General features: G+C 42.3%; 1 protein-coding gene across 10 annotated transcripts in view; it reads right to left on the reverse strand.

Annotated features, from left to right (window-relative positions):
- Positions 1–20516, reverse strand: part of kiaa1109 (KIAA1109 ortholog) — a 44938-nt gene that overhangs the window by 16802 nt on the left and 7620 nt on the right. For 9 of the 10 annotated variants that reach the window (XM_026937620.3, XM_053232556.1, XM_053232555.1 and 6 more), the window contains exons 9-59: positions 20354–20433; positions 20037–20184; positions 19779–19935; positions 19614–19692; positions 19436–19527; positions 19222–19339; positions 18929–19084; positions 18574–18671; positions 18245–18423; positions 18050–18156; positions 17577–17767; positions 17212–17421; positions 16929–17066; positions 16651–16827; positions 16423–16551; positions 16182–16301; positions 14933–15213; positions 14571–14815; positions 14206–14401; positions 13135–13930; positions 12953–13023; positions 12696–12869; positions 12058–12178; positions 11817–11951; positions 11617–11732; positions 11254–11438; positions 10933–11154; positions 10611–10822; positions 10372–10523; positions 10112–10262; positions 9851–10003; positions 9531–9771; positions 9078–9223; positions 8757–8982; positions 7900–8064; positions 7597–7775; positions 7286–7461; positions 6415–7139; positions 5724–5969; positions 5527–5620; positions 4926–4976; positions 3363–3569; positions 2948–3183; positions 2538–2782; positions 2096–2201; positions 1833–1930; positions 1441–1626; positions 1180–1348; positions 474–685; positions 171–369; positions 16–75 (exon numbers count right to left, since the gene is read on the reverse strand). In XM_026937620.3, the coding sequence (XP_026793421.3) occupies positions 16–75; positions 171–369; positions 474–685; positions 1180–1348; positions 1441–1626; positions 1833–1930; positions 2096–2201; positions 2538–2782; positions 2948–3183; positions 3363–3569; positions 4926–4976; positions 5527–5620; positions 5724–5969; positions 6415–7139; positions 7286–7461; positions 7597–7775; positions 7900–8064; positions 8757–8982; positions 9078–9223; positions 9531–9771; positions 9851–10003; positions 10112–10262; positions 10372–10523; positions 10611–10822; positions 10933–11154; positions 11254–11438; positions 11617–11732; positions 11817–11951; positions 12058–12178; positions 12696–12869; positions 12953–13023; positions 13135–13930; positions 14206–14401; positions 14571–14815; positions 14933–15213; positions 16182–16301; positions 16423–16551; positions 16651–16827; positions 16929–17066; positions 17212–17421; positions 17577–17767; positions 18050–18156; positions 18245–18423; positions 18574–18671; positions 18929–19084; positions 19222–19339; positions 19436–19527; positions 19614–19692; positions 19779–19935; positions 20037–20184; positions 20354–20433 (9356 nt within the window). The remainder of the gene's footprint in view (positions 1–15; positions 76–170; positions 370–473; positions 686–1179; positions 1349–1440; positions 1627–1832; positions 1931–2095; positions 2202–2537; positions 2783–2947; positions 3184–3362; positions 3570–4925; positions 4977–5526; positions 5621–5723; positions 5970–6414; positions 7140–7285; positions 7462–7596; positions 7776–7899; positions 8065–8756; positions 8983–9077; positions 9224–9530; positions 9772–9850; positions 10004–10111; positions 10263–10371; positions 10524–10610; positions 10823–10932; positions 11155–11253; positions 11439–11616; positions 11733–11816; positions 11952–12057; positions 12179–12695; positions 12870–12952; positions 13024–13134; positions 13931–14205; positions 14402–14570; positions 14816–14932; positions 15214–16181; positions 16302–16422; positions 16552–16650; positions 16828–16928; positions 17067–17211; positions 17422–17576; positions 17768–18049; positions 18157–18244; positions 18424–18573; positions 18672–18928; positions 19085–19221; positions 19340–19435; positions 19528–19613; positions 19693–19778; positions 19936–20036; positions 20185–20353; positions 20434–20516) is intronic. The other variant, XM_053232551.1, reaches the window with a different exon arrangement.

Here is a 20516-nt window from a genome sequence, read left to right on the forward strand (position 1 = left end):
CACACATACGCCTACCTGCAGAGGCTTGGCCTGTGGTTCTTGAGCAAACTTCATATGTTCCATCAGGAACAACACCTGAAAACACAGAGCTCATTCACTTCTAGGCTAATCCATTCACACAGTTTCTGTTTTGTATTCACATTATAAAGCATTTCTATATTGCTACTCACAGGCATTCATGACCAGATCTCCTCTGACTTCAGGCTTCCAGTCATCCCATGACGTCTCAAACCCCTCAGCAAAACGAATACAGAAGTTCTTAAAGTGTCCTTTACTGACCAGAGACTCAGAAGAGCAGGCCGTGATCAGAGTGCTTTCTATAGTCAGCACCAATGCAGAGCCAGTGTCAAAATCCAAACTGTGATTGGCCTAAAGGACAGCAGGGTGCAGGCAGGTTAGCAAAGTACTAATAATAATCATTTTCATTCAGGGAACAATACATGCGTGAATGGCTGACTGAGTCTGTGTTTTACCTGTGAGGTGCTAGTGATGGGCAGGCAGATACCCAAGTCATTGACCGTCAGCTGCAGAAAGAGAGTACTAAAGGCCTGGACACTGGTCTGCTGGATTGCTGGTAGTTTGTCCACCACCTCTTTAGTGGCCATGTGGATATCTGAATTTAAAGCCAGCCGCTGCTCCTTCCAGTTATCATATGCTGCCTTATAGTTTAACCAAAACAGCACAGCTGAAATACACAAAAATTAAAATGTCAATTGTGGGACCCATCACACAGAACAGGCTTTCAAAAATAGACAGGGAATATTGTTTGTAGTCCACCATGTGACCATGAAAAATAAGTCAGAAAATTAATATATTTTGTACTTCTCATGCTCAATTAACAGTAACAGTAATATTTAATGTGAGCATCTAGTTAATAGTTAACCCCTTAGCTAACAAATAGTAAATATTTATCATCCTCTGATATATTTCTGGTAAGTCGTTGAGGCTTGAAAAACTGAACTGAACTATAAAAGAGACACACCAGGAATGCACAAAAACACAAACATACAACAGTATTAAAGTGACCACAGTATTAAAGTGACCATACAGCAGCAAATAGTTTATTGTTATATCAGAATTGGTAATGTTAAAATGTTAAAGCCTGTATAAATACATGGTAGTACAGGATTTTTTGGTTGTATGGAAAGGCTCTGTGAAATTAAATATATATAGGTTTACCTCTGTCAAATGCCACTGGTTGGGCAAATACTATTGGCCGGTTGAGCGTGATAAGCACAGCCTCTTTATCAGAGCATCCACTGATCTCCTCCTTCAGAGCATTGCGTAAGCCAATCCGAGTACGGAAATATGCCACCTGATGAAAATCAGACCCTGCCTCCTCATAGACCTAAGACAAACGGCAAGTAAGAAGGTGTAATTATCATTCTAATTAAGTGTACACATCTGGAGTAGTGCATGTGGGAAAAAAAAAAAGAAAACCTGGTGTTTAACAATTTGTCCAAGGGCGAGATTCAAATCCACTTGACATTTCCCAAACAGCTTTAGATAGCTGCTTCCTGTGGGCGTGGCCTTGCACTGAATTCGATTGGACAGTTCCAGCTCAATCAAACCAGTCTCAAAGCGCACGGCTCTCATGGAGGGAGTGGTGGCTGTCATCTGGATTCCCTAAAGTTAGTCAAACATTATCTGTGTTAAGTGCTAATCAAAAGCTTTACTGTAGTTCACCATGATCATGATGACAATTACAGCCCTAATCAATTGATTTCAAATTAACAACCTCTAAGCTCTAACAGAATGAACAGCAAATTCAACCTTGGACACTGAATACCAAGATAATCAATGATCTTCAGAGATCAGTACATGTGAGGTACCTTAAACATTAAGTTGAGGGAATAGAGCAGGATCTTAGGTTTGTCTCCATCAGCTGACAAATCATGTTCATTCCACAAAGGAATGGGCTGTTCAACTCCTGCAAGCGCGCACACAAACACACACACACACACACACACACACACACACACACACACACGTGTAAACACAATACAAGTACGTAAAAGGCCACATTTGACATTTAATTCAACAATCAATTAATCATTATGTTTTTTGATTATACTCAATGATAACTTCTTGGTACCTGAGACTTTCTGGATGACCTCATTAACTTCCTTCATGAAGACCCTCTGAAGGAAGACTAGGTGATTCAGCAGGTCTGTAGTTAGGCTATGCTCAAATGAGCCGATCTGACAGATAAAAAATAATGTTCACTGACTGCCCACAATACATCTCTACGTGATTAAAGAATCATAAGTGATGCACATACTGTATAACACAGTAAGCAAATCTGAACATTAAAAATGGTCCTACAGCTTAGGCATAACAAATCAAGGCATCTGGTATTACCCAAAAGATACTTCAGCAGTTACCACATCTACTTTTAAACAGATTAGTAGCAAAACATCTTGGGGATCATAATACGTTGACTTTCTCCTACGAGGCATTTCAAAAAAGCTTGATATATAATTATCTTCATAGACATACTACCTGCACCTGGTCATTTTCAGAGTGAACTTGCTCACCTCAGCCACACAACGGAGGTAGTTGCCCTGCAGATAACTGCCGTGTTTGGTGGGCATGTCATCGGGGGCCCAGGCTGTGTCGCTGTGGCCCTCATGCTCCTGTATAATGTACTCTCCAGACATGGTGACGGGTGGCAGGGTTAGGCTGGCTGATGGAGGCACGGAAGACACATCCACTGGGGACAATTTTGACTGGAAGCACAGCTTATGGTTGGGAAGCTCAAATGTGAACCTTGTCTGGGCACCTGGAAAACAAAGCAGAACATTACTGCATTAATACGACATATACTGTTATTTTGTCTACTGTATAACTTGCAACCTCTAACTAGCCTGATAAGTGTAAAGGAAAAGGTGAAAAATTCAATACATTCATATATCTACACTACGTTTCAATGCGCCACTGTGCATACCAGTCATCCCATGGCTTTTCATTCTGCCCATCTTGTACTCTGCCTTGAGCGAGGGCAGCAGGGCAGCGCCAATAGTGATCCCATCAAGCATGGCGCTGAACTTCAGCACAATTGGTTTTTTCTCCAGTCCTTCAGGCAGCTGTGGATACTCGTTGGCCTCCACTGGGGTTTGATTAATACTTGAGGCTTTATCAGATGGCTGTGGGGTGGGTGTGTCTTCCCTATTTGGGGGTGGGCTGTAATAAATACATCAAAGTTAGAATCAGAAATATAATTCAAAATAATATAAAGATGCAGAGCATTTATATTAATATTAATTCACAGAATTAAAATAGGTGAATTAGACTAGACAGTCCAGGGTGATACATTTGCAAGCAGGGGGGAGGTAAATGTTTTCATGGTGCTTCCAACTCACGGGTTAGAAGGTTGGCGGATGAGGTCTGAGATCTGTTTGGAGAGCTGGTGAGAGCTGCGGACCATCATGCTGTGTAGCGTTGCAGGGTGTTGTGGGATATTGATCATGATGGCGCCCACTTTAAACACAGCAGCATTATTGGTTTTCAGCCCACGCTGAGCACTGTAGAGAGCCTGAGACTTAGCAATGTTGCACTTCACCACAGTCCTAAAACACAACAAACACATCAATAATTAGTGATGTAAAAATGTTTAGCCAGTGCTAAACACGGCTTAATAGACAGATGAAGGGATTTTTTAAAACTATGAGTTATTACTGTCTGCCAGCAGGGAACCAACCATGATGAAGCAAATGTGAAAAGAGAAGGGTGAGAACACATAGGTATTTCACAGTCCGATGTGTGATATGTGATGGAAAATAGTCAGTTAGTACACAATGATGAAAACATACAAAGTGTGAAGGTTAAACATGCATTCTTCATTACTCTTTCAGCATATAATGGGTGAGCTCTGTATTAGCAATCAATTTAAATACTATTAAAATATTACCCTGTGCTGAAAAACATAATCCAAATTACTGGCAACACAATACTTGCATTCAAATGCCAGAGTTTCTCAAGTATTAGAATATCTGGCTGTAAGAGATACAGTCATACCATATGTTCATCCATCCATCCATTTTCTATACTGCTTATCCTACACAGGTTTGCGGAGAGCCTGGAGCCTTTCCCAGGGAACTGGGGGCACGAGGCGGGGAAACCCTGGACAATCCCATCGCAAGGCGCAATCGCACACACACTCACACACCCATTCAGACACTATGGACAATTTGGAAATGCCAATTACCCTACAACTCATGTCTTTGGACTGGGGGAGGAAACCAGAGTGCCCAGAGAAAACCCAAGAGGCACGGGGAGATGCAAACTCCGCGCACACAGGGTGGAGGCAGGAATGGAAGCCCCAACCCCGGAGGTGCGAGGCAACAGTGCCACCGTGCCCCCACAATATGTTCAATGAATACAATACATTGATTTGTCTCTTTATTAACATGTGAAATCTCTCCTTTTTCATTTATGTCTTAAAAAAAATAAAGTAATGCGACTCCCATCACAATTCAACTATCTAGAGGTTTGAACTAACGCATTTGCAAGGCAGGATTTATAAAGCAAATAGTCCTAGCTTGTGTATTTATAAACACACATACATACACATACATACACATATATGCCCTAAACAAAGCCTTATTAAACTGAAAAAGAAATTATGTGACAACATTTCTCTTTTGTTTGGTCCTTTATACTACAGGTGTCACAAACTGCTAATCTGAGTAGAACTGAGTAGAGTCTGAGTAGAAGTAGAGTCTGAGTAGAACTTTCAGTAAAACTAGTCGAGAACCTTGGCACTATTAGACAGACTTGTCACAGACAGGTTAATTTAGATAGGCTACTAACAGCATGATGCTTTTTGACAAACATAAATTAATTCTAGTAATGAGTTATGTCAGTTTGTATGAATGGTTATGGGAGGAATAGGCAAGAGATACAGAGGAACAGAAGAAACATACAGAAACTCTTGCTTGGCTGTGCTGGTAGGGGAGGTTGGGAAATCCTCCAGTCTGCCAGTGAGAGAGGCAGAAAAACAGAAGACAAAAAGAATACAACAGAACATGATAAAGAAAAATAATACAAAGAAAGAAAGCGCGAGTTTCCTCACAGGTAATTTAAGAATAACCAACCTGTTCCCAAAAGAAACAAATTATAGAAACATAAATAATAGAAAAATAACAGATAAAATAACTAAAGACAAGCCGTTAAACCATGCAAAGTGAAAATACTGCATTATAGTATACGAAATCATAGATCAACATTAAATTTATATATAATAGAAAATCCATTTAAAAATCTTTAAAACATAACTTAAGAGCAGAACTGGCAGCAAAGTAGGGTGTAATAAGTATGGAGTTGTTGATCAGTAGAAAAGGAGATTGTAATAAGCAAGGAGAAACTGATCAATACAGAATTAGAGACGGTTCAGAAGTGAAGGCTATCGAGTATACAAGTTAGCAAAATGTTAGCAATTAAGTTGAAAGTTTGAAAGTCAAAGATAAAAATCACTGGGTTCAGGGGAGGAAACTGTGGCGGAAGAAATCTATAACTGATACTGACTGGATGTCTGGTGTAATGCCCTCCAAAAGCACGATGTTCACACCACCAATATGGGCTGATGCACATGTTTCTGTCATTTTCTGATGAAGAATATCTACAGAGAGGAAAAGATGTTTTAAAGTGTGTGTAGAGTCACTGAATAAATAACTTGTACAGTCACTAATTTAATAGTGCATGGGTGTTTTTGTAGCCATTACCCTTCATTTTTTCCTTCATCGTGAAGCTGCCATGTATTTTCTTTAGCTCTGCCTCCATGGTCAGTCCTCCAATGTCTGCCTCCAGGTGTGTACGATTAACCATGCCCACGCCAAACACTATCAGTGTCACGTGCTGAGGCTCTGAGCTCACCAAGCTCCGCCTACGACCCGTCCTGTTTGGCGGAGACTCCGTCTCTGACTCAAACACCAACCGGCATGGAGGCTCGGCTGGGCTCCTGCCACCATCTGATAGGAAGAAAAAGGGTTTAAACAAATAAAAGCACATGTTAAATCCCTCATGCTCTTTTCACTACTTAAAAATGAATGCCCCATAGAGCTAGGCATCATTTTACAGCAACTACACCATTTATTTTTGACATATCCAAGATATCTTAATAATCTTAATTAAAAGCAAAAGAAACTACATTTATGTAAAAAGATACACAACTTTTGCATGTGTGGGGGGTTCTCTTGATGAACAATGCATGCACAAATAAGAGAATGTGGCAAGGAGTTCACTTTGACTATGATTCACTAAAGCCAGTTTTTCATATTCATAAGAAAAAAATGGGCCAAGCACATGTGCCTTTATGTGGATTTTTAAAATATTATTCCAATTTAAAATGGATCATTTTAACCCAAAGACACACTGAGTGGCCAGGAAGGAGCCAGACGCAGTGATGTGCCTTACCTGACAGTGCGTTGTCCTGGCCCTTCTCCAGAATCCCTGTAGGGTCAGAGATGAGCGAATAGAAGTTGAGCAGTTTGTACATGTTCTGCCAGCACTCAGCTGATGGCTCGCTTTGCTCCGACACTGTAATGGAGTCAGAGTCGTCCATCTGAATGGCCATGTGATCAGCGGCATCACGTGACCCCTTGCGTGAGACTCGGGATGTGCGTCTCTCCGACCTGGCCAGAGAGCTCCTGCCACGGGGCTCTCGGTTTCTGGTCAGTGTGTCTGTGGCCGATCCTGCGACAGTCCTTTTGCTCTTCTGTGTACCAATACGAGTGGCACCATTCAGACTGCCCCGTGAGCTGCGGCTGAAGTCTGAGGAGCGGAAGTGCCCATGTGGGCGTGTCTTGAATGCAGGCGTGGGTGAGGCTGATCCGGCCGTGTAGCGGCTCAGCTTGATGTCTGTCTGCGTGGCTTTGATATTGTTAATCATGGTGCTGAATTGGTGGATGAGGCGCACCAGAGCCATGTCCACGTGCTGCCGAATGGCCTGACACGCCAGGGTAAAGTGGCAGTGGACGCTGGCCTGTGGTCTTCGGCTCAGCTCGTGAAAGGAAAGTGCACTGGCTGACGAGGCCCACGTCGATGACATGCACTTTTCCAGCACCACCGCATTCAGGCTGAATGTCTCAATCATTAGGGCTGGCTTGAACTCCAGGGGTGGCAGGTTCACAGTGCCCTGCCTGTGACAGAAACACATACACAAGGGCTAAGCTTGGGGAGGGCAATACAGCCAAAATTTATTGCCACAATATTTTCAAAATGAAAACAAACAACCCTAGTAAATGCTTGAAATCCTAACGATAGTCATTTTACCTAAGCTACACACCTGCGAGCTCGTTTGTTTTTCCTGTATTTGCTGGTGTCTGAGTCCACAATGTCTGCCCTCAAGCACTCCAGAGTACCGCTAAAGGACAGATGCTCCCCAAAATACATCTTGTAGCTGAGTGGAGGCGCATCCTGAGACTGGATTCCAGTGTGACTGAGGAGAGGTTTAAACACCACCTACACACACACACACGCACACACAGAAATATCTTCATTTCCTCAAACCAACCTACACACAGTGAGTTAAAAAGATAAAGAAAGTGATTAAAGAGAGATTCTGTGTGCCTGCTATGATGAGTGCATATATAGTACCTGTGCATCAGCCAGTTGCACAGCTGCAGGGCAGAGGTTGGTCTCGTCTTGCTCAAGCAGGTCATCTTGGCTGGTGCTGTGCTGAGAGTGTGTGTGCTGGGAGTGTGTGTCCATTGTGTTCTGATCACTTGACAGAACTGTGTTAAAGTCTGATGCTGAAGGAATGGTTGGAAGCACACCTAGTGAACGAGAATATATCATTAATTTGTGTGTGCATATGCACATAGATAGACACACTCACCTGCCACTGCTTTGAATTAAATTTTACATGCAGTTCTCACAGGCACACACGTGCATACACACCCCCCGTCTGGAGGCTGTTGTGCTGAAAGCGGTTTAACGGAGACTCCTGGACATTGCCTCCTGAGCGGTTTCCCACAGCGTTGGACATCCAGTTGTAAAAGCTGACAGAGGATGGCTCAGACAGGAGAGGATGCTCTGTCAGCATTTCTGTGCCAAGACTATTTCCTATGTAACACAGATAGTAGATAATTATGATGTATTAATTTAGAATATTATATATCATTATAGGGCAATATGGCAGTGCAGTGGGTAGCGATGTGGTCTCTCAGCTCAGGGTCCCTGTTTCGATTCTGAGCTAGGGTGCCAGTAGGTGAATTGGAGACTTCCTAGATGTAAATGAATGGGTGCATGGGTGCGTGATGCCCTGCGACAGAAAGGCCACCCATCCTGACCAGGGTAAACTGGTTACTGAAGATAAAGACATATCACTACATACAAGTTATTTGATACGTTAGATAGAGATATTATGCAGGGCTTTACAGTGAGACAATAGTGTTGCACATGCTAAGAAAAAAAAAAAATCATTCTGTCCTAATACAGAAAAGATCACCGTTGTCAGAGAGGGTTATGTGGAAAATCAAATCTGAAGTCAAATCTGAAGAACAAATGAACAAATTTTGATCAAGAATCCTGTTAGCATATACTACCTTATACTAAAGCTAATTAATGACATAACTAACATTAATGTTACCATTACATCTTATATTACATCCCTTGTGTTTTTCGGTTGTAAGGACACTAACAGGAAATAACATCTGCAACTTCTCTAGCAGCAGAGCAACCTGCTCAGAAAAGGTATCATACACTCCTGTGTATAATTATGGTAATATTTAGTTGAATATCTTCAAAAGAAGTACCTGTGCGTGTCAGAGAGCTGCTCTTGGCTGCTACTTGCTCACTATTGCGAGAAGGTGTGCCTTCCAGCAGGTTATGCAGACTGGGGAAGCTTCCTGTCAGGTAGCTTAGCAACGACTCCTTCCGTGGGCTATGATTGGACGGCAGCCCTGTTCGACTCACGTGAGCCGGCGAATCAGCTGCTGTGTCACCACTTGTGTAGCTCAGAGACTGGTAAGGATGAGAACCCTGAAAACAACAGCAGATAAGATAAGATGAGACTTCACATCAATAAAGTATGCATATATATAATTGGGAAAACTGGGTTGCACACTAGCACATACCTTGATCTTGAGACCTGACTCACTGTGTGTATGAGATTTAGACAGCTTTCTCATGATCTCAACACCACTCACAGGAGCAGAGTTTCCAGTGGGAGCAGGTCGACTACCCACATTCTCCAAAAGCATCGTGTGCTCACTAACCGTACCTAAAAATGTAATTGTGTATGATTAGACACGTCAAGTACTGCTCATTTATGTATTTACAGTGCTTGCTGTGTGTGTTTAACACACAGGTCCCTACACATTTTAGTTTAGTTTTCCTGCTCCTAACACACCTGATCTAATGAAATCAGTTAATTAACAGCCTTTCCTCTGTTGAAGTGGGCATGTTAGCGTGGGGAAAATACAAAAATGTGCAGGAGAGGGGGTACTCCAGAAGCAGGGGTGGAAATCTGTGGCATAATATATTAAATACACAGTGGATTTGAGTGTGTCTGGCAGCCTGTGGGTTACCTGCATCAAACTCAAACTCCACACCATCAGCACTGGTGTCACTCTGAAGAGCTGCTCCACTGTCCACACCCAGAGCTATATCAGGATCAGTAGCTGCAGGCTCTTTGGGTTTAGGCAGCTGATTAGGTTGTAGAAGACCAACTGCCTTAAATGCCTGTGTTACAACAATGAACTTCATCCACTGTCGAGCAAGTGCAACCAAACCTTTTTTCAGTGTGACCAGGGCAGGCAGGCCATCATTCTAAAAACAAGAAAAGAAACGTTAAAATCTGCAAGCGCACACACAAACACACACACACACTATATGCATACTGTCTTACCATGGTGGCCTCCTCTATAACACTGTAGTTGGCCTGCTGAAGGTAGCGGTGTAAAATATTACAAAGCAAACAGGATGGGTTTTCGTGAAGGTAGCGTGCTCTCTTCGTCACACGGTTATACTTGCTCCGGAATGGGATGTGAATGCTCTTCTTCTGTTATAATAAAACACACACATAGTTAATGAGTGAAACAACTTTTATTTGTTATATAAAAGAGCTGTAAATGTGAGCTGTAATTCATTCAAGATTGTGTTTCTTAACCTCCAGGGCTTCAGTCATGATGCAGCCCATAACAGCACACACACGCAATGTAGCCTCCATGTCCAGCTTCTGCAGCGTGGATTTCAGCTGGTCGATAGGCACTAGCCAGGCACCAATGGCAGGAGTTGCTGTGCTTAACAAATTCAGCTGCCTACAATAAACAAAAAAGTTTTATATTAATTTCATTTTCAGTGTTATGTAGTTATTTGTGTGGTTTCATTAGTTTTATAGTTTTAGTTAATTATAAGATATATGTATACCTGGACATGGCCTGCATTTGAGAGCGTATGTTGGTTGGAGCTGCAAAACTGAACCAAATTTCCTTTATAGTGAGCTTCATGCTGCTAGAGTCAGGGGGAGGTGGCAGTAAGGGGAGATCCTTCTTCAGGTCATCAGATTCCACCCCTTCATCCTACATAGACCAAAATGCATAAATATTAAGAAATGATAAAACCAAGAAAACAGGTTAATAATAATAATAAAAAAAACATGACAGTACCTGTTCATCAGAGTCAGAGTTATTGTTTGGCTCAGAGGCAGGACTGTGAGCATCGTTGGGCAAGTTATCATCAGACACATCAGTGCTGTAACCACTTCCTGTCTGAGAGCCACTGGAACCATTAGATTTAGAAACACCACCCCTACCACCTGTGTCAGCTCCACCCATCACACCAAATGCACTGTAGAGAACTGCCCCTGACTGGCGGCCCCCTGAGGAGAGGGAAGAAAAAAATATATATATTCAAACATAACAAGCATATTTTACTGCTTAATTTTGATTATTAAAAAGTACAATTAATTTTTTTACATTTATACAGTACCTTTGACAGTTAGGTTCTCAATCCCACACTCAAACATGATCCAACCCCATTTTTCAGGGCTCGTCCCAGAGCGTGTGGGATCGGAAGCGTGATCTTGGGAATGATCAGTGCTGATTGATGGTTCTGTCTCATCCACCAAAGCAAAGTCATCTGTCTCCTCTAAGCTGAAGAGAACCTTGGACTTCTCAAAGGGAATGGCAGTAATAGCACATGCACCCAGATCTGAAACATGTCCAGAACAAATACACAAAGTGTGTTAATTCAGTTTTTTATATGTTTATGGAGGGATGAAATGTAAAAACGAAAGCATGATATGTATACCCGATGAGTCAAGGCCACGCAGTTGGCTGTGTATGCGATGAATGTTGAGTCTGGCTGCTATCTCTTTGCCTTTTTCCACCCCTGCATTCGAACGCAGAGAGCCACTGGATTGGGGAGCCATCTTAGATGCTGATGAGAACTTCTCCATCATTACAGATGACTTCTCTGTGTCCTCCACTATTCCCCTGTAAACACGCCCACACGCACAGACGCACAATTTTACCCACACAGAGACCTTTTACTTAACTACTTTATAAAAAAAATACTCACACTACTTTTTCATTTATAATCATCATACTAATGATCATATTAATAATGAGTGAAAGAAGGAAAGTGCAAATAACTCCATGTTTCTAAGGTTACCTGTTCATTCGAAGCTGGGTAGCAATTCTGTCAAAGCAGAGGGCCACAAGAGAGACATGTGTCATGCTCTTACTGTCACGCTCTTCTACTGAAGCCTGTAGCATGCACAGATTCACCTGCAAATACACACACATACAAAAAGTCAATCAAAGTCAGTATCTCTCTCACACACACTCACACATACACGTACATACACATACCTTTGGAACTGTAACATTTGCTTGTAGACCCTTTATTTTGACATTGTCAGGTTTCACTGACAGGTCAGTCTGTCCATGAGGTGTGTTCAAGGATCCATCAGCTTTAGAGATTTTATGTTCTGGCTTTCCAGTGCTCTGCAAATTAGAATTGTTCAGGAAAAAAACTACCTCATTCGCCCTCCACACAAAAATGTAATTTACATATTTGTGAAAGTATCTGCATGTGTGCAATTCTACTCACAGACTCAGGCACAGTGGATTTGCTGATCTGATAAGCTTCGCTCAGCACTTTGCCATGCAGATCATCCAGGATAGACGCTGGATGGCGGATACTTGCAAAATGCACCATGGACTCTATGTACCTACAGTAAAGCGGCACATTCACTTTACATTATGACATCTGTTAAGTAAGGAACAAAATATAATGGGGATATTGGAAGATATTGGAAGATATTCAATGACCGAGATTGTTTCATTCTGCATATAAGCACAGCAATTTGCCAATGCTAAGAATTCTAAAGACTTTCCTGGGCCTGAAAACGTAATAGAACTGTCTTACCTCTGTTTCAAATTGTTTCAAACTGTTTCAAACACTAGAAACTCGTTCCAAAAATGCTAAATAAAGGTCTACTCACAGAAAGCTTCACCATATCAATTATTAAAGATGTCTTTTAAGCTGTTAATGTGGAGCATCCACCACAAAAGTCTCTGTATTTTTTGCTACTATAGAAAAGATAATTTGTTAGAACAAGCACCTTAATATAAACCTGTGATTTGCCTTGTGACCAATCACCTTCTGACCAATCAGATTTGAGAATTTAACAGCACAGTGGCTTAAAATGGATTAATATATGCACAGGCTGCTAATGAAATACTGACCTGTCTAGAGCCTCAGCCACTAAAGGAGTCAGCACCACATTGACTGCCCCTTTAACTTCTACGATAGCAGTGGTCCTGGTCTGGGCAAGGGGCTGATCCATGGTCCAGTCTTCTGTATTCGTGTCCTCATCTGTGTTTTCCATAGCCCGCTTGTCAAGCGGGGTGTAAGGAGTGCTAGATACACACAATGAAATATGTGGTACTAAGAGGGAATTTAATAGAGTCATCAGTAAAGTCACATTTTAGAGTCACATTACCTGCTTAAATCTCCCATGAGCTGAACACTTCTGTCTAATAGAGAGTTAGCAGACAGACCAGCTTTCACCATCTACAGGACAAAAAAAAAAAGACCACCATTATTCATAATATTTAAATATGACATTACAATTTTATATTATGTTTAATACAAACACTAGCAAACACAGTAATATACACCAACCCTAAAGGTAGGAATGGACAACTGATCAAAGGATGCAGAACTTTCTTCACTAGTGGGTGTGTCCAGGTCAAGAGGGCGATGCAGGGATGACTTTGACGTTCTCTTATTGGTTGGTTGCTTGACAGCCCAGTTTGACACGTGATAATGTGCCAGATAATTATGATAACAAGCCATTAGATGGGGCTGTGTTGTTAGGAGGCCTGACTCCGCTCTCTCTGTTTCCATGGAACCCTCTTCCTCCAATCCAAGTGCAGAGACAAAAGACGCCTGAGAGGTGTGGCTAGGCAGTGGAGGTGGGCGGGGCTCTGTCACTGACAATGGTCCTTCTACACTGTGATATATCGAGGTGCGGCTGTATTCAATATGGAGCTGCCCTTGCTGTCTCCGCCGTCGTTTCCTTCCTGGGTATGTACCTGGCCCCTCATCACTGCTGATTGGTTCAAAGTCCTCATTTGCACTGAAGTAGGCCTCACTATCGGCAACAGACATGGAAGAGTCCACCGAGCGGTACTGATGGAATGTGCTGGAATCTGCTGAAGGGGTGAAAGGGAAAGAGCCGTAGCTACGCCGCTGTCGTGGCGAGTCCAAAACATTCTCATCACTCCGGGACACCTCACTGCTGAACTGTACACCAGCAGGGGGTGGAGCCTTCTCTGTAAAGACAGCAGCTGATAGGCTCTTGGTGCTGCCGAGGCGTGTTGACTGGACAGATGACTGCCGCTTGAGGGGTGACCGGAGAGGAGATCGCAACGGTGGGCCCTCAGAGACAGGCCCATCAGTCGTCACAGTCATTAATCTACAGATGCATACACACATACAGACAAACTTTAAAATACCCTAGAACAGGCCATTTGAAACCATTATAAACTTTCAGATGTCAACCTTAGACAGGCTGAAAAGGATATTGTTCTGTTTACTAATATTCCAATATTATAATATATAGCAAGAGCCAAACCTGTTAACTAGCAAGATTTTGTTCACCACTAACATTAAGCTGGCTAACCACAATCTACTTACTACTTATGTTTCATTTAATCTACAGTGCTCCATGTGTATGTGTGTCAGACTCACTCTGCACAGGGAGAAGGACTTTCTCGTTCACCCGCCAGTAGTGGCAGGGCAGCACTAGAAGAAGAGTTTTCCTCAGAGGAAGAGGCAGAGCTGTGAGAACGTTGAGGCACCTGTAGACTCAACTGCTGGCTATGCCTCTCCAACTCAGCCAGTGGAGCGGGAGAACACACATCCCTACGCACACTGACAGCTTTAGCTGCAAAATAAAGCAATCATGCCACACTTAACCAATGTTTATGTCAAGACATCAAAAAAAAGCATCAAGTTCAAATGGAAATATGAGGCAACAACTAGCAAAAAAAGAAAAAAGTAAAACTATTAGGCAATTGTGTGTAAGAAAGTCCAGCTTAAGTTTGTTAACATACTGTCTGGAAGTTTAGGTGGCTCCTTCGTTATTATCCACTCCCCAGGCTGTAACAGTGATTGACCATAGCTCATATCAGTCTCAGCACCGCCATTTGAAAAGGCAGAGCTCGATGAAGGGGTGATTTCTTCCAATCGGAAAAAGTCCAGATTACGAGCTGATCCGCCAAAAAAACGACATCCACCCAAACAGCCACATCGGTTCCTGCTTCGCTTATACTTCTCCTCTGGCCACAAGAACCATAACCTGATTGACGAACATATATTTATATTTAATGCAAACAATATCACTTACATTACACTTACGTTCAACATATGTGAACAACATGTGTGCAACATATTTACTGAATAACGGTTAAAGCACCTTTTTGTTTGCATGTCATGGAGCTCCAGGAAGTGTCTCTGCACCTCATACTTGATTGGATGGTCAGCAGCCAAAGCCACATCTGCAGTGATAAGGTCAAACGTCACAGAGCCAGCCTCAAGCCAATTGGATCGTCGCAGAAGAGGTGGAGGTAGGCCTAACCTCGCTGCTTCTTGCTGCTCAATGAACTGAGCAATAACAACATCCTGAAGGACAGCACTGATGCCCTCCCCTACGGCAGCTGTGTGCAGGTTACAGTTCGCCAAACGCAGTGCACCCGTCTGGGAAGGACACACACATTTTTACATTAACGTGTACCTTAATTGCAGTTGGTCAGACCGAAAACCACCATATTCTTCACATCTGTGCAGTAAATGAAAATAGGAGCTAGAGGAAAAAGAATTGAATTCGATGCCAGTGGTGTCAACGGGGACACCTCTGCCACCAACAAGTTAAGTCCTTCTTGTCACTAATTTGTATGCCTCAAATACCCATAAAATATACTTCAAACAGGAATGAAGCTATTGCAGAAAAACTCTTTCAGACATCTGACCTTGCTGTGACCTTGATCCTGTTTGGATCTTTTCCAAAATTTAATTAGTTCATCTGCTGGTTACAATGATAATTCGATATAGATTCTACAAACTTTTAACCACTTGGTCGTGCGGGGTCGTGTCTGCCTTATGCCTGCCCATATGCGCACACCTGAGTGCAGAGCTGCACTAAGAGACTGAACAAAATTAAACTTAGCTATACTGAAAAAGATAAGAATAAACAATGTGACATTTCCAAAAAACCAAAGAGGAGGTTATGCCACAAGCTGCTATAGTTAATCCTACAGTCTAAACAAGTTACCAATGAAACATTTGTTTAAAGATATAACTATGCAGAAACAGACATAAATGCAGAGTAATAGTTATAATATTTGTGGTAGTTGGTAACAAATGAGGAGTGACACTCACAGCATTACATTAACAAGGTTTGCTACTTTCACTAATATGGGTACAGGCAGCACCAGAAAGCATCAGTGACAGTGACCAGTCATGTTGTCCACCAGTCTATCTGGCACAAACAACTATGCCACAGTTAAAATAACAGAGATCACACTTTTTCCCAATTCTGGTGTTTGATGTAAACATTAACGGAAGCTCTTTACCTGTATCTGCATGATTTTGTGCATTGTGCTGCTGCCACATGATCGGCTGATTGGATAACTGCATAAATGAGCTGCTATGGTCAATGGACTAACCTTGATGTTAGCTGCGCAGCCGTGTTCGACAATGAAAACCTGGGCTCCATCCATTGATAGCCGAGTCATGGTATACTTCAACTCTTCAGATGTTCGGCAAGGGCCAGGCAAGGCTGCATACTACACAAATTAGACACAAATACTTCAGTGAGTTTATATATTAACACATGGAAGACTCTGCATGGTCCGCACAATTTTATCAGGTATGGGAGATACACAATGACAGACACTGATGTTCTACCTTGGCATCACAGGTTCTCTGGTCCACTCCATGCTGACAGGTGACAGAGGGTTTAGGCTGCTCTAGCTGGAACTCACGGGACACCACATGAAACACAAAACTCTCCCCCCATTCCAGCAGTGTGGCACACTGAAATGAAAATCCAACCAGTATTCACATTCATTAATTCTATTTTATATATAGTTATTCTGACTGAACACTTTTACCACATTTTTTAACACAACACACCTGTGGCACAGTGAGTTTGCCTGTAAGAGCCCCGGCCTGTACATCAATGAGCCAGGCATACTCAAGTGTGTCACTGCCAGCTGGTAACCCTTCAGCTGAAAACATTGCATGGGCTCGCATCTGCAGGCCTGAGAGACTCAGATGCCCATCACACAACACCCCATCAACAGCAGGACGCTACACAATTAAAAGAAGCCAAAATGGCAGGAATTGTTAGAAAACAGAATGCACATTAAACAAAGAAGACATCCACTTCACCAAGGTGACATCCATCCAACCTGGTAGCTGTCACTGACAAAGACGTGTAGTGGAGAGAGAATGAGCTGCAACAGGGTTTCCTTGTAGCCCTTCTTCATCTCAAAACACAGACGCTCCAGATACCCTGTTGGACCATCCGGACTGTCACTGTTGCAATGCTGTCACGCAAAGACAAATATTCATTACTATACATAAAGACACAGGAATTATCAGGGTTTAATCATAGGGCCACTTCTGATAACAAACAAAACTTAGTTAGTTTTACACTTTAGTTTTGGAGTAAAGTGTGGGTCTTTTACTGACCGTAGGTAGCCTCCCATGGATCTTGTGGAGGTTAATGAGCACAGTAATGTCCCAGGGACGTAGAGAGAGAGGACTGGGTGTGTCTTTGTGACCGCTCTCCTCCAGACCCACTCCAGTCCAGCCACATGAGGAGGAGCAAGAGCTTAGTACAGGGCTGGAAAGAGACTCCTCAAAGTCTGTGTACATGTCGTCTTCACCAAAATAATTTTCCTACAGTGTTAAAGGGAGTTGTCTAAATTTTCAGTTTGCATACAGGCATTGTTCAACCAATATAACCAGTATAGCAGCAGCATTATGTGACATAATAAGTCAGTATGCTCCTAGTGCTAGTGTGTGCTTTGGTAAGAAAAAAAGCCCTTTCACACCTTGATGGACAGCAGAGCTCTGAGCAAGGGTCCATACAGGATGATGTGGGAGTCAGGGCTGAGTTCCATCTCCACATGCAGCCGGTCTGGGGGCAGCAGGCTGGGGTCGGATGGCACACGAGGAGGAGGAACACAGGGGGAGTGCTGTGGTGGGCGCAAGGCTGACAGTATAGACTCCTCTATCTCTGAAACTGCAGGCAGGGAAAATTACTTACTTTTTTGTCTTACCATATTCAGATGTTCAGATTCACATATGGAAATGTACCATGATTAATCTATAAAAATCTGATATAGTTAAGCTGGTTATGCAGGCTCATTATAATAGTACACATATAAAACTTCTGTAGAGAACAAAGAAAAGATTTTACAACATTATCCACTAAATAGTTTCTAAAAATGCAACCATGCAACTCAGCACCTGTAATCATTCTGTGTGCAAGTGATTTACTAACTTGCAATATAAATTAACTTACAGGACCGTTTCAGCTGCTCATCAGACCTCTGTGGGTAGATGGGATGCCAGGTGTAGTCTATAATGAGCAAGAAATTTGGCACACTCCAGCAGTCCACCCATCCAGCCCTAAACAAAAACAAAATTTAGAAACACTCACTAATGCAACAATCAATGGATGAAGAGAAGAAAGTAAAGAAGTAGAGAGCCTTCATACTTGGCTTGGGTCATATTTCTCCAGCGAGCTTTGTTGTTCTTTGGAGCCCCCTGGGCCTCTGCTGGCATGCCATTGTCTGGCGAAGCCTTAGCCTGCTGATAGTCTTTCGTGAGTGTGAGTAAAGGATATCGACTGGGGTGGCAGTCAGGCAAACAAAGCCGCATATCTGTGTCTTCTGCCTGAGAGAACAAAATCAAGGACAATTGGCATTTTTGGGCAACCATGGTAAAACAAGTGGACAAATGTTCTCCTTAATAAAAAAAAAAAAAACAAAAAAAAACACCATCATAAGCAACAATGGGCATATGAATGCATGTGCCTATACTCACTCTCAAACAGAAACGTGTGTTACAGGTGGCAGGAACAAACTCGTGAAATGGTAAAGTGAAGTCAATGTTCAGTGTTTCTCCACAGGCAGCAAGATACACTGGAGATATTAAGGAAGAAAAGAACTCAGAAGATGAGCAGGGGATTAGACCTTTATCTGACATGTTGGTTAATCCATAGTAAAACATTAAGTCCTAATCCTGATGTACTGTTGCTCATTACCAGGTGAAGTGTATTTGAGTGTGTTAGAATTTTCTATAAATGTGAGGAACCCTTATTTATTCAGCTTAAGCCTTTTTATAATTCAACATGTCAGCGATCCTAAACCATTACAGCCACCATACAGGTCTTCCTCACCATTCTCCTGCTGTTTGGTGGAACAGTCGATCCAGTTGTGCTGATTAGCAGCCCATATCATCTCAAACTGGTGAAAAAGCATTTTGAACTTCCAGGAATAAGGAACAAACGAGTAGATATCTGGCTCACTATCACTGGCCCAATCTTGGATCAGATCTGTACACAATGAAATTAATTTATAAAAAAGTTGCATTTAAACTTACTGTACCGAGACGAGAACGAGAAAACAAAAAAAAGACAGCATATTCATGCATTTGCTAGCTGCTAAAGGGTAGACAGTAAAACAGGTTTACCAGAAAAGAAGTTCTTCTGAGCAAAGATGAAATGGTAAGTGGCTTTGTACACCTCGATCTCACACTGCCATGACTGAGGCATATTCCACACACGTGGGTAACTGGCTATCACATGGAACTAAACAGGTGAAGAAAGTTCAATTAATATACTTATCTCTCTCTCTCTCACTCACACACACAAACACACACACACACACTCCTACTCCAAACTCACAGCCAGCATCTCAGCCTCCAGCAGGGTCCTGTACTGCATGCTACTAGTGGTGTCCACATGCAGTAACTGACCTTTAACAGTGGGAGAATAACCTGAGAGAGAGAAAGGAGAAGAATTATAAATAAAATAAAGTCTGAAACAATTTAATCAAGGCAAATTAGAAACATTTAATATGTACCATTTTCGCCTACAGTCATAGGAATGTTGACTTCCAAATATGAACCTGCACCGACATTGACATGAATGGCATTTGTCTCCTGCAAAGACAAGTAAGATGAATAAGCAGGCTGTGGTGATCTCTGACACGCAGGGGGACAAAAACAGCAAAAAGGAGAAAACGTACCCTGTTCTTGGTGAACAGTAGGTCTATGGTTGCATCTGCTATGATGTTCATGCGGAGTTCAAAGGCCAGGATTTGTCTGGGTTTCCCTGGTGTGGGAACATCACTCACTTTCATTGGCTGATAGTCTGCAGGCAGGAAGAACTTCCAAAGACTGTCCCTGTGGAGACAGAACCAAGAGAATATTCATGAGATACAATGCTTAAGCGTGACTGTAGAGCAAGAATTTACTTGTGCAAATGCATTTGTGTATGTACAGACCTCTGTCTGTCAGCCCATGGTCCATAGTTAAAATCTGTTCCTTTCCCACACACTATATCTAAGCCCCAGCATGGAGGCAGGTCCTGCAACTTAGTGCCCTCAGAGGAGGCATCTGCATCCCCATTCTCCAGCTCTTCAGGGACTAGACCTATACGCATAAGATGCACATTTAAATTATACCCAGCAGCATTTACTTCTATATATACTCTTTCATTATTCTGTAAAATAAGGAGTCAGTGGGTGTAGTCCGTTAACAAACACTGCCAAAAATAAATGAATAATAAGCAATAAGACATTTATTTAAAAAAAACACAAACCTGGTTGATCCTGGTAGTAGTAAATAACCACATCATTTGACTGCATTACTACAAATCCCTCTCCCATGAGTCTAGGTGGCCTGGAAAAAACAAAGCGTTAATTATGGGCTAATGCTCATTAACCTTTGTTGGACTTTAAGTCTACATAAACACATAAAACTCA

The sequence above is a fragment of the Pangasianodon hypophthalmus genome, chromosome 3 (assembly GCF_027358585.1).
Source record: "Pangasianodon hypophthalmus isolate fPanHyp1 chromosome 3, fPanHyp1.pri, whole genome shotgun sequence".
NCBI classification, from domain to species: Eukaryota; Metazoa; Chordata; class Actinopteri; order Siluriformes; family Pangasiidae; genus Pangasianodon; species Pangasianodon hypophthalmus.